Raw genomic sequence first — 11,964 nt, forward strand, 5'->3', positions numbered from 1 at the left:
TATTCTACAGTGTAGAAAAAAGTAAAAATAAAGAAAAACCCTTGAATGAGTAGGTGTGTCCAAACCTTTGACTGGTACTGTGTGTGATGTTCTGCAGCATTTAGGAATGTTTCAGCTCAACAGAATTCTCTCACCTACTGAACAAACATGCCATAAGATATAATATATTTTGGGGATTGTAAATAAAGAAAGTACCATCACGCTCTCCCAGATGTTCGGTTAGTGTGTAAAACCCGTGAATTCAGATAACTAATGAAGTTTGATGGGTCCGCACTCAAAGTTATGTCACATAAAGCTTCATTCATTTTCCATGTATTTTTTTTATTTTTACTGCATCAGGATAGCATACACAGACGTTTCGGCGTAACAGCCTTCTTCAGTGTGTAGGTAAATAAAATTAAATCATGAACAACATTTGTAGAGAACACAGATTGTACCTTCCTATTTAGTGAGTTTGTTTGATGGTCGTGGCATTAACCTGTGTCCTCCACTGATTTGTACAGTCAATGTTGGCTCCAACACTAAACTATCTATTTCTGTCCATCCTCTCCTCTTCCCCTCTTTCCTTGTTCCTTTCCAGAAAGTCTTTTCCGTCTCAGCATGCCACACTGGCTTCCTTTGCCGCCGTCTACATCTCTGTGAGTAACCATCATACTCACACAAACACTCTACAGCAGTGGTTCTCAACTGGTATTGCCTCAGGACCCAAATTTAACCAGGTTGTCTCTGTCCTTGATCCAATATTCATATCGCAATTTTTTAGTTGTTGTCCAAATACAATCTGGAAAACTATGTTTAATGCTATATTGATAGTTAATGTACCAATTATATGACAAGGGAACAACAGTCCCACTTTTTCATTGTCAATAATTACATTTTCAATAAATAAGGTATTTCTGTTTTTTATTTTGAATACATTTGCAAAAATTTCTAAAAAATCAGTTTTTGCTTTGCCATTATGGGGTATTGTGTGTAGATTGATGAGGGTGAAAAACACTTTTTAATCAATTTTAGAATAAAGCTGTAACTTAACAAAATGTAGAAAAAGTCAAGGGGTCTGAATACTTTCCGAATGCACTGTTATATATATTTGAGAGGGGTGGGTTGGGGTCGTGGTGAAGAACCTACATCTGATTTAGGCTTCCAGACATTTTCCATATATACACAAAGCATATTTCTCTCAAATGTTATGCACAAATTTCTTTACATCCCTGTTAGTGAGCATTTCTCCTTTGCCAAGATAATCCATCCACCTGACAGGTGTGGCATATCAAGAAGCTGAATAGACAGCATGATGATCACACAGATGCACCTTGTATTGGGGACAATAAAAGGCCACTCTAAAATATGCAGTTTTGTCGCACAACACAGTGCCACAGATGTCTCAAGTTTTGAGGGATTATGCAATTGGCATGCTGACTGCAGGAATGTCTACCAAAACTTTTGCCAGAGAATTGAATGTTCATTTCTCTACCATAAGCCGCCTCCAACATCGTTTTTGAGAATTTTGCTGTACGTCCAACCTGCCTCACAACCGCAGACCACGTGTAACCACGCCATCCCAGGACCTCCACATTCGGCTTCTTCACTTGCAGGATTGTCTAAGTTCAGTCACCCAGACAGCTGATGAAAATGTGGGTTTGCACAACTGAAGAATTTCTGCACAAACTGTCAGAAACCGTCTCATTGAAGCTCATCTGCGTGCTCATTGTCCTCACCAGGGTCTTGACCTGACTGCAGTTCTGCGTCGTAACCGACTTCAGTGTGCAAATGCTCACCTTCGATGGCTGCTGGCACACTGGAGAAGTGTGCTCTTCACGGATTAATCCCGGTTTCAAATGTACCCGGCAGATGGCAGACTGCGTGTATGGCATCGTGCGGGCGAGCGATTGTCTTATGTCAACGTTGGGAACATGGTGGCGGTGAGGTTATGGTATGGGCAGGCATAAGCTACGGACAACAAACACAATAGCATGTTACCGATGGCAATTTGAATGCACAGTGATACCGTGACGAGATCCTGAGGCCCAATGTCATGCCATTTATCCTCCTGGATTGTTCATTATTTGCCTATTATCCTTTTAAAAATTCTTCAATCTCTGTCAAGTTCATTTTTGATCATCACAAGACAGCCATTTTAAAGGCTTGCCATAGATTTCCAAGCCCAATTTAACTTGACTGTATCTAGGCCACTCAAAAAAATTACATGTCATCTTGGTAAGCAATAAAATCTTGGTAAGCAGTGTATATTTAGTAATTGTCCTGCTGAAAGGTGAATTTATCTCCCAGTGTCTGCTGGAAGGAAGACTGAACCAAGATTTCCTCTTGGAGTTTACCTGTGCTTAGCTCTATTCCATTTATTTGTATCTTAAAAAACTCCCTAGTCCTTGCAGATGACAAGCATATGCATAAAATGATGAGGCCACCCCCATGCTTGAAAATATGAAGAGTGGTACTCAGTGATGTGTTTGATTTGTCCCAAAACATAACACTTTGTTTTCAGGACAAAAAGTAAAATGTTTTGCCACATTTTTTGCAGTATTACTTTATTCTGTGCAAGCTTCCTTCATTTATGTTAGTATTGTGGAGTTACTACAATGTTGTTAATCCATCCTCAGTTATCTCCTATGACAGCCATTAAACTCTGTAACTGTTTTAAAATCACCATTGGCCTCATGGTGAAATCCCTGAGCGGTTTCCTTCCTCTCCGGCAACTGAGTTAGGAAGGGCGCCTGTATCTTTTTAGTGACAGGTTGTATTGATACACCATCCAAAGTGTAATAAGTGCACTATACTCAAAGGGATTCTTTTTTATCCATCTACCAATAGGTGCCCTTCTTTGCAAACCATTGGAAACCTCCCTGGTCTTTGCCGTTGAATCTGTGCCTGAAATTCACTGCCCGACTGAGGGACCTTATATATAATCGTATCTGTGGGGTAGAGATGGGGTAGTCATTGTTAAAAAATCATGTTAAACACTATTATTGCGCACAGAGTGAGTCCATGCAACTTATTGTGTGACTTGTTAAGCACATTCTTACTCCTGAACTTATTTAGGCTTGCCATAACAAAAGGGTTGAATACTTATTGACTCAAGACATTTCAGCTTTGGATTTTTAAAATGTGAGCGACTGGCTCGATTTGGTCTTACGTAGCAAAATTTGAAATTGTGTTTTTTACTTTGGATAAAAGTAGAGACTCAGACCTCGAAAATAGTATATCATACACTACAGTTGAGGAACAATGGGAAAGTAATTCTGCTTTGAAAGTTGTTAAACTTGTAAAATCACTTTTGAGAAAATGGCCCTTAAATGTTTTGGTACACCTACTGGAGAGCTCTTCTTTGTATAGACCCATTCAGCCCCACCCATCTCTTTAAGGATTCACATGTGAGGCCATGTACTAAACAACCAAAGATTTCAAGACTAAAGGCTGGTTTATACTACGGGTGTGTTTGTAAATTTAATCTGGAGTGCAAGAGTGTTTTCTGGGTGTTTGTAAACTCAGAGCGTTGTCAGATTGTCCATTCATAAATTCAGAGCGTTTCACTCTCGGAGCATTCAGAGCGCACACTGGACGCTCTGGCCAAGGAGTAGGGTTGATTCGAGCATTCTGACCTAACAACAGCTGTCAGGCACCCAAGCTAACTGGCTAATGTTGGCTAACTTGCTAGGTACTTCCAGACACAAATGAGAGAACAGGTCACTCTGATTTTTTTTTAAACATTTTAGTCATTTAGCAGACGCTCTTATCCAGAGCAACTTACAGTAGTGAATGCATACATTTCATACATTTTTTCCCCCGTACTGGTCCCCCGTGGGAATCAAACCCACAACCCTGGCGTTGGAAACCCCATGCTCTACCAACTGAGCCACACGGGACTGATCAGATTCAATGTTAGCTAGCTAACATTAGGCTGTAACTAGCAATACAAATGGCTCTGAGAGATTAATAATATTACTACACTGAAAAACGAGTTAGCTAGACTCTCTTACCCATATACATGGAGGGATGCTTCACCCTCTCTGTCACGGATGCAATGGTTGCCCTTAGTTTGAAGATGTAACCCGGTCCTCCAGAAAGTGGAGAGCAACACTTTTGCAGTTTTACTACATGATATCTTTCAAAAATGTTATAGACAAAAGCGTGCTACATGGCAGACCAATCCAAACTCATCTCTTGGCATGTCCAGCCCATTCATTATCTCAGCCAATCATGGCTAGCGGGAAGGTTCCCTCTTTTTCCGTGGCTAAACCAACTAGGCTAATAATTTAACAATTGTATTCATATGTAAGGGGTGTTTAAATGGCGGCAGAGAAGTCAGATGCAGGAGAGAAATAACTGTGTTTCCAACGGCGCAGTTTATTACAAAAAAAAACCACCAGAAAACATAATAATAAAAATCAATGGGTAACATAACCCGGCGCACACCAGTACAGACCTACACAAACACTTACAATAAACAATCTCCGACAAGGACATGATGGGAAACAGAGGGTTAAATACACAACATGTAATTGAACCAGGTGTGAAGGAAAACAAGACAAAACCAATGGAAAATGAAAAATGGATCAGTGATGGCTAGAAGGTCGGTGACGCTGACCGCCGAACACCGCCCAAACAAGGAGAGGGACCGACTTCGGCGGAAGTCGTGACATCATATTTACAGATGGCATAGTTTGATATTAAATCACATGACTGTTCACATGTTCCAGAAGGCATTTCTGCAAAAAAAACGCATTATGATAAATAAATAAAAGTTTACATTAAAATGGCTCTCCTGTGAAGTATTGACGTGCAACATATGCCTAGTTTCCTGAAACGAGTCACAATTAATTTGTAAACATTTCTAAAAACATAATTCCACTTCGACATTACGGGGTATTGTGTGAAAATCAATGACACAAAATCTCAATTTAATCTATTTTAAATTCAGGCTGTAACACAACAAAATGTGGAAAAGTCAAGTGGTGTGAGTACTTTCTGAAGGCACCCTAGGTCCACTATGTAGTCACATACAGCACATCCAATACATCACACTGTCAGACCAAATAACTATAAAAGTCTCCCATAATCCTCAAGGTTAGACTAACATTTTTTTTTCCTGCACCACTATAGTAGATGAGTCTGTAAACGCTGACAGGCACTAAAGAACTCAAAGCCTCAGGTGCCTGAGGGTAGATGATGCATGCCGCTAGGCTGCATTAGCCACGACTCACAGGAGAGACAGTAGCAGACCTGGGTTCAAATAGTATTTGTTGTATTTCGACAACTTTAGTTACACTTGATCAAGCTTACCTGGTGCATTGGAAACCAAAGGAATAGTGCCAAAAGTGCAAAAAAAAACAAAAAACATCTGACACTCCAGGAAGACTATATCAAACGCTGAAAATATTTGAACAAAAATACTATTTGAACCCAGGTCTGAACAGTATCGAGCGCTGGCTGTGTCCACAGTAGGGCCTGGCAGTAATAAATCTGCTGTTATAAAGTCGCTCTGAGGGAGAGGATGCAGGATGCTGACTCACAGCTCTGGAACACAACCATACTATACAAATCTAAAGTATATGTCCCAAATGGCACCATATTCCCCACATAGTGCACTACTTTTGATCAGAGCTCTATGGGCCATGGTCAAACGTAATACACAATTATAGGGAATAGGATCCCATTTGGGACGCACACAGTTCCTTCTCATGGGGGAGAGGACATGCAGCAACATCTAGAGCTAAATGAATGTATTTGTATGGAGCTGTGTTGTTTAATGTGCTTAGTTGAAAGGTTTAAATGGAAAGACATGGCAATGTTATTCATTCATGTAGGCCTAGTTGTGGTTTGGAATCTTGCAGACAATGTGGATTGTTCCATAAGGATTTCAGCCACAAGCTAATGTGGCTGAGTCAATTGCAATTGTTGATGATGATGATGATGATGACGACCTCAACGATGACAACGATGATGCTGATGATGATGATAATGACATGAACGACGATAATGATAATGATGCTATTGATGATGACAATGCCTTTGTGTCCTTGGTCTGTCTGTAGATGTACTTCAACAGCACGCTTACTGAGTCTTCTAAACTACTGAAGCCTCTGCTGGTCTTCTCCTTCATCATCTGTGCCATCATTTGTGGGCTGACCCGGATCATCCAGTACAAGAACCATGCTATTGATGTCTACCTGGGCTTTCTGCTGGGCGGGGGAATAGCTGTCTACTTAGTATGTTCTGCTGATACTTTCTTAGAGATACTACTTATTATTTGTGTTTTTTGGTAGAAAGACTGTTACAGATAACGCTTTTACTGATGAATAATCATCATTTGATGTACAGTTGCTACAGTACTTGTTTGTTTGAAAGGATTGGACTAAAGAGATTGTGTGTATGAGAGATAATATTGTAAAGCTCCGTCTCTCCTCTATCTCCAGGGTCTTTTCGCAGTGGGGAACTTCCAGCCCAGTGAGGATAGCTGCAGCTGTCCTCCTCCCCAGCCCCGCGATCCCTGTCCTTTACCCCACATCAGCCAGGAGGCAATGCGCCATTTACAGGTGAAGAGCTGCAGCGGCAATATGGACGGTCTCTCTACCTCCCACTCCGAGGGCATCCTCCACCATAACCCCCACCACCGAGATCCCTCCTCTGGCTCCCTCACCAACCTGAAGAGGTCCAGTGCTGACGTGGAGGTCATCACCTCGCCCCGCAGCCCCATGGGAAAGGAGAGCATGGTGACTTTGTTCATTTTATTTAATTCATACGCAGATATTCAACATACTTTACTTTACTCTATTGGTCTTTCAGTATTTTTACAGGTTCCTAAAAATAGTTATTAAAAACATTTTGCTGTGACATCATTTAAAAAATGATTTTGAATAAATAAGGTTACAAATTGCTGCCCTCAGGTGACGTTCAGCCACACCCTCCCCCGTGTCCACACGCCAGCGATGGATGATGACACACGCCGCAACGCCACCATCCACCACAGTCACCATGCCTCCATGGACTCCTCCCGCTCCAAACAGCTCCTCTCTCAGTGGAAGAGCAAGAATCAAGAGAGCCGAAAGCACTCCCTGCAGGTTAAACAGTTAATACAATTTACAATTGTTGTAGCCTACTAATGATGTGCTTTTATAATGCTTGTTTCTTCTCATGTTTAAACACATTGAAACGCGTATTTCTGAAATAAAAAAAAGCTATAAAAGAAAATAAATATGTTTTTGTCTTCTTCTTTTTCTTCTTCTTATTAGGTGATGGAGGGTGAGGCGGCGGCCCAGTCACCCCACCACCGGGGGAGCATGGACTCCATGAGGTACAGCTCTGAGCCCTCAGCCGTGGGGATCAACGGGGTCGATCTGCCAACGCAGTATGTGAAGCTAGCCACCGGGGCCAGCACCACACTACCCAGAGACTGCAGCGGCATAACAGGAGGGGCCAGAGTCTCTATGCAGTCCCGACCTGGTTCCTCACAGCTGGTCCATATCCCAGAGGAGACGCATGAGAACTTCAACAACCCCTCGCCCAAGATGGGTGCGGGAGATGTAGGTGGCGGTGATATATGCAATAGTGGAGCTCATGTGAACTGGGTGAAGGCTGCTGAGAAGGCAACTGCCCCATGCAGGACTATGAATGGCAACCAGCAGCCGCGGATCATGCAGGTGATTGCCATGTCCAAACAGCAGGGTCTGCTCCAGACTCACTCCAAGAGTATGGACGAGGGCTGCATGGACGGCTACACCGGAGGGTCCCTCCGCTACAGAGCCCTGAATGAACCAAATCCCATGGGCACGACATGCAGCACGTTGGGCAGCTCCGTGGGCAGCATCTCAGGCAGCACTGGAGCCATCGTGAGGGTGGACGCCCATCCTGAGAACAACAACAACCGCCCCATGGTTCACGCCCCTTCGACGGATATTAGCAGTGGGGGTTCCTGGAAGACCTGGAGGTCCCAGGACCAGTGTGGGGGTGGTGGTATCGGTGGATGCAGCCAGGGCCAGTCATTCGAGCTGAATGACCTGAATAGAGATTCAGAGAGCTGCGAGTCCCTGTCCATGAGGGACGGCTCCATTGGCTCCATAGACAGGAGGAGACATGCAAATCCCACTGCTGCCACCAATACACAGAACGCAGGGGGCGGGGAGCATTCCCTCCATCAACAGCAGGGGATCACCACCATCAGAGTGACCCCAGTAGAGGGGGGTGAGGTCCCCTCAGAGCCCCACTCTGTGGCCTCCAGCCGGGACTCCACACTCCGGAGGAAAGGGAAAGGGAACATCATCCTGATCCCAGAGCGAGGGAACAGCCCGGATAACACCAGGAACGTTTTCTACAAGGGGACTTCATCAACACCCGGTTTGTAGAGGAAGAGCGTTGTCACTTGGCTGTGTCCCAAATGGAACTGTATTCCCTATATAGTACCTGCTTTTGACCAGGACCCATAGGGCTCTGGTCAAAAGTTGTACACTATATAGGAAAGAGGATGCCATTTGGGATACTGCCCTTGTTCACTTGGATGTTCACAGAATTTTCAAGAAAAGAACAGTCAGTGGGAGGGATTGTTGCACTCTTGGGGACGTTGACCTCTTCCACTGCATCTATGATAAGAGCCAATCCATCGCCAAACGTTGTATCCAGATACATTTTATTAGTCACAAAGCAGGCTTTATTCAGCATGATATTTGTAATTGTTCCCACAAAAGCACAACCTTTTTGGTGTTGTAGAGCGGTTTACTATGTTCTTATGTACTCTAATAGAAACATAATAGCACTGGAATTGTGTTCAATTTGAAATATTTTCAAAAGTGGGTTATCAATGTTTTTGTTTTCCTTTTTTTTCCACAAAGTTCAATACTACCCCCTATGTAATGCTTTAGTGGGATATTACAAAGTCGTGTACCATAACGGAGGAAACGATAATCCTTTAATTGTCTGCATCGTAAATCGTTTTGAACTGTGTGCTAAACCACCCACACTATTTAGATCAGGGGTGTCAGAATGATTTTGCCCCGTGGGCCGCATTCGGTCTTCAAAAATGTGTTATATTTCCACGCCATCAAAATTTGCAAGACATACTGTAGTCCTCTATCCATCCATTTTGGAATTTTCCATGCTCCCTGACTGTCTGGCTTTTGGGGATTATTAGCAAGCTGGACACAGTCAAGAAACTGTATTAATGTAGGTCCTTTATCATTTCTACACAGTTTTGATTTAGTTTTAGTAATTTAAAGTATATTGAGTTCTTACTCAAACCACCCGCAGGCCGGATTGGACCCCCTCGTGGGGCCGTATGTTTGACACCCCGGATTTAGATGAAATACTGTGCATAGAGTACAAATAAATACAGAGAAAATTTGGAACTTGATATAGTTAGAGAACTACATGTTGTATTATTTGCTGTATAGATGCCACATTCCCTAGAGAAAACTGTGTTGATGACCATAAGTGCTTAGCATTCCTACTGTAGCTAAATTAAATATGCTGTGAACTGCACAAAAACTGTGTTTCCTACACCTTTATATTCAATGACCAGGTTGTGTTTGTTCTATCACAATAACACTGTTTGGATTTATTCTACCAACATACTGTACATGCTTTTTCATGGTGTCTACATCCCAAATGGCCAACTTAGACTCAGGGGTAGACATAGTACATTCAAATCTGTCTCCCTCCGTTTGGTACAATACTTTACATTTCGTATGGTATGTATTCATTTGTGTATGTCCATCATCCATATGATATGTTACGAATTGCAATTCATACAATATGTTACAAATTTGCAATACGTATGATATGTTACGAATTCCAATTTGTTGTGGCTAACATTAGCTAGTTAGCTGGCTAGGTGGCTAACGTTAGCTAGGCTAGGAGATAGGGTTTAATGTTAGGGTTAAGGTTAGGAGTTAGTGTTAGGTGGAAGGGTTAGCTAACATGCTAAGTAGTTGCAAAGTAGCTAAAAAAATGTAAGTATTTGCAAAGTTGCTAATTAGCGAAAATGCTAAAATTGTCAATATGTGACTTAAACATGCAACCTTTGAGTTGCTAGGCGTTTGCCCTACATGCCGAGCCATCCACCCCAACCAACCTCTGTACATTGGTTTTTGGCTTAAGGAACCTTATCTCTTATGTAACCATACCAAACGTAACATGTACTAATTTGACTGTCACAGGTTTATGTTTACTACAGTATGTTACGTCTAGTGTTTGAGGCTAGGCTGAAATGGCACCCTATTCCTGATATAGTGCACTACTTTTGACCAGGGCCCTAGGGCCCTGGTCAAAAGTAGTGCACTATGTAGGGAATAGGGTGCTATTTGGGACTCAAAAATCTGTGTGTGTGTGTGTGTGTGTGTAAACTGTCAGGCAGTGTTTTGGCCGGTTTAAAATGCTCTTTCTACTTTCTTTACACATCTTTCTTAGTAGCATTTGACTCGTAAGCGTTGGGTATCATGACTGGAACTGTCTCTGTAAAGCACTGTGCTTCTCTGTGATATAAGTTACACTGTAGCAGAGGACAGAGGTATCCTTGTATATTTTACAGTTGAGTAGACACAGTAAAGGTAAAGTGGTGATACTTGTACATGTTATCTATTGATGACAAGAGTGTACTTTTACTACAGGCTTTTTCTTCTGCTTTTGACTTGTGTTTTATCTTGGGTTACAATTCCATTTTATATTTCAGAGAATTTTCCATTGCAAGGACCTTAATACTGTATTAATTATTAAACTGTGCATATCAGTAATATCTAATTGAGGTTTTATTCATAGTTACAATGAGAAGGATTTGACCTAATGTTATGAGACTGTGATCTATGAGGTATTTTTAGACTGCTTTTCTTTCCTTTTATTACTTTTGAATAATGAACTATTTGTGCCAAAGGCTATCTTTAACAGAACGTATTTATACATCAAGCCTATTCTACATGACTCATTTAAGCTCTGTATCCCTCTGCATGGTCATTTTGAGATGCTGTAGAACATAGAGTATTATTGTAAATAATGCCTTTATCCAATTGTTCGTATAAAAAAAGAAGAAGTTGATTGACAATCTTTTTAACGAAATATACAGTATATTATCATATCAGGTCCCTATTTTTCAGGTTGTTTTTTAATTTGATAGGTTGTAACTGAAAATGAGAACTGGTTCTCAATCAATATATGAAATTGTAGGCAATGTTTGGTATCTAAAAAGTGTGCTGTTATTATTACACTGTGGTCAAAGAGAAGATATTTCGATAAAACTGGTGCAAATTGAGAATGAATGATTTCTGCATGCTTTCTGGGATGTCCTTGGCTGGTTTATCGCCACAAATCCTTCTGAACATTCAGTGCACATGTATCAGGGTAGATGGCAATAGTGTGTTGTCTCAATATTGGAATAAATGTTTGCTATAGAGAACCCAGCATTCCTGCTCCTCTGTTTTGAAGTGCAATATTGATGCAAGTTACAACCCAAAGTACATCTTGTGAGTTGCATATCACTGATCTAGTGCTTTCCTGCAGTTATGTTGTCTCATTGTAGAGCATGGAGCTTCTACTGCTAAACATGTCAGATTCTTTAGGTGGCAGCTCTTGATGACAAAACTCTGGCTTCTTCACTGCCTGGAGGAGTTAGTGGTGGTGATGTTTTATCAGAGCATTCAGTGTTATCAAAGACCTGCTTTGTGCCTCCTCCTGAAAGACTCAGGATTACCTAGGTCAGATAACAGACAGATCTCCGTTGTGTCCCAAATGGCACACTCTATTCCCTATATATTGTGCCACTTTTGACCAGAGCCGTATGGGCCCCGGCCAAAAGTAGTGTAGGGAATAGAGTGTCATTTGAGACATAGATCTCCTCTCCTGCTCCTGTATTGGATAGCAGGGGAGACAAACACAAAAGCCATTCAAACCCACAAAACATTTTATTAAACTTCAATTAACGAACATTCATTTCCCACTTATTTGAAGGCAGATCGGCAAAGAAGAAAA

At 41.8% G+C, this 11,964-nt stretch overlaps 1 protein-coding gene across 1 annotated transcript in view; it reads left to right on the forward strand.

The window, feature by feature from the left end:
- plppr4b (phospholipid phosphatase related 4b) overlaps positions 1-11,392 on the forward strand; it is a 42,605-nt gene extending 31,213 nt beyond the window's left edge. Inside the window, exons 5-9 of the mRNA XM_014157389.3 lie at positions 581-638; positions 6,051-6,224; positions 6,432-6,728; positions 6,903-7,076; positions 7,248-11,392. Coding sequence (XP_014012864.1) covers positions 581-638; positions 6,051-6,224; positions 6,432-6,728; positions 6,903-7,076; positions 7,248-8,357 — 1,813 coding nt within the window. The 3' untranslated portion in view covers positions 8,358-11,392. The remainder of the gene's footprint in view (positions 1-580; positions 639-6,050; positions 6,225-6,431; positions 6,729-6,902; positions 7,077-7,247) is intronic.
- Positions 11,393-11,964: the final 572 nt, after the last annotated feature.

This window comes from Salmo salar, chromosome 19, assembly GCF_965601325.2.
Source record: "Salmo salar chromosome 19, fSalSal1, whole genome shotgun sequence".
NCBI lineage: Eukaryota > Metazoa > Chordata > Actinopteri > Salmoniformes > Salmonidae > Salmo > Salmo salar.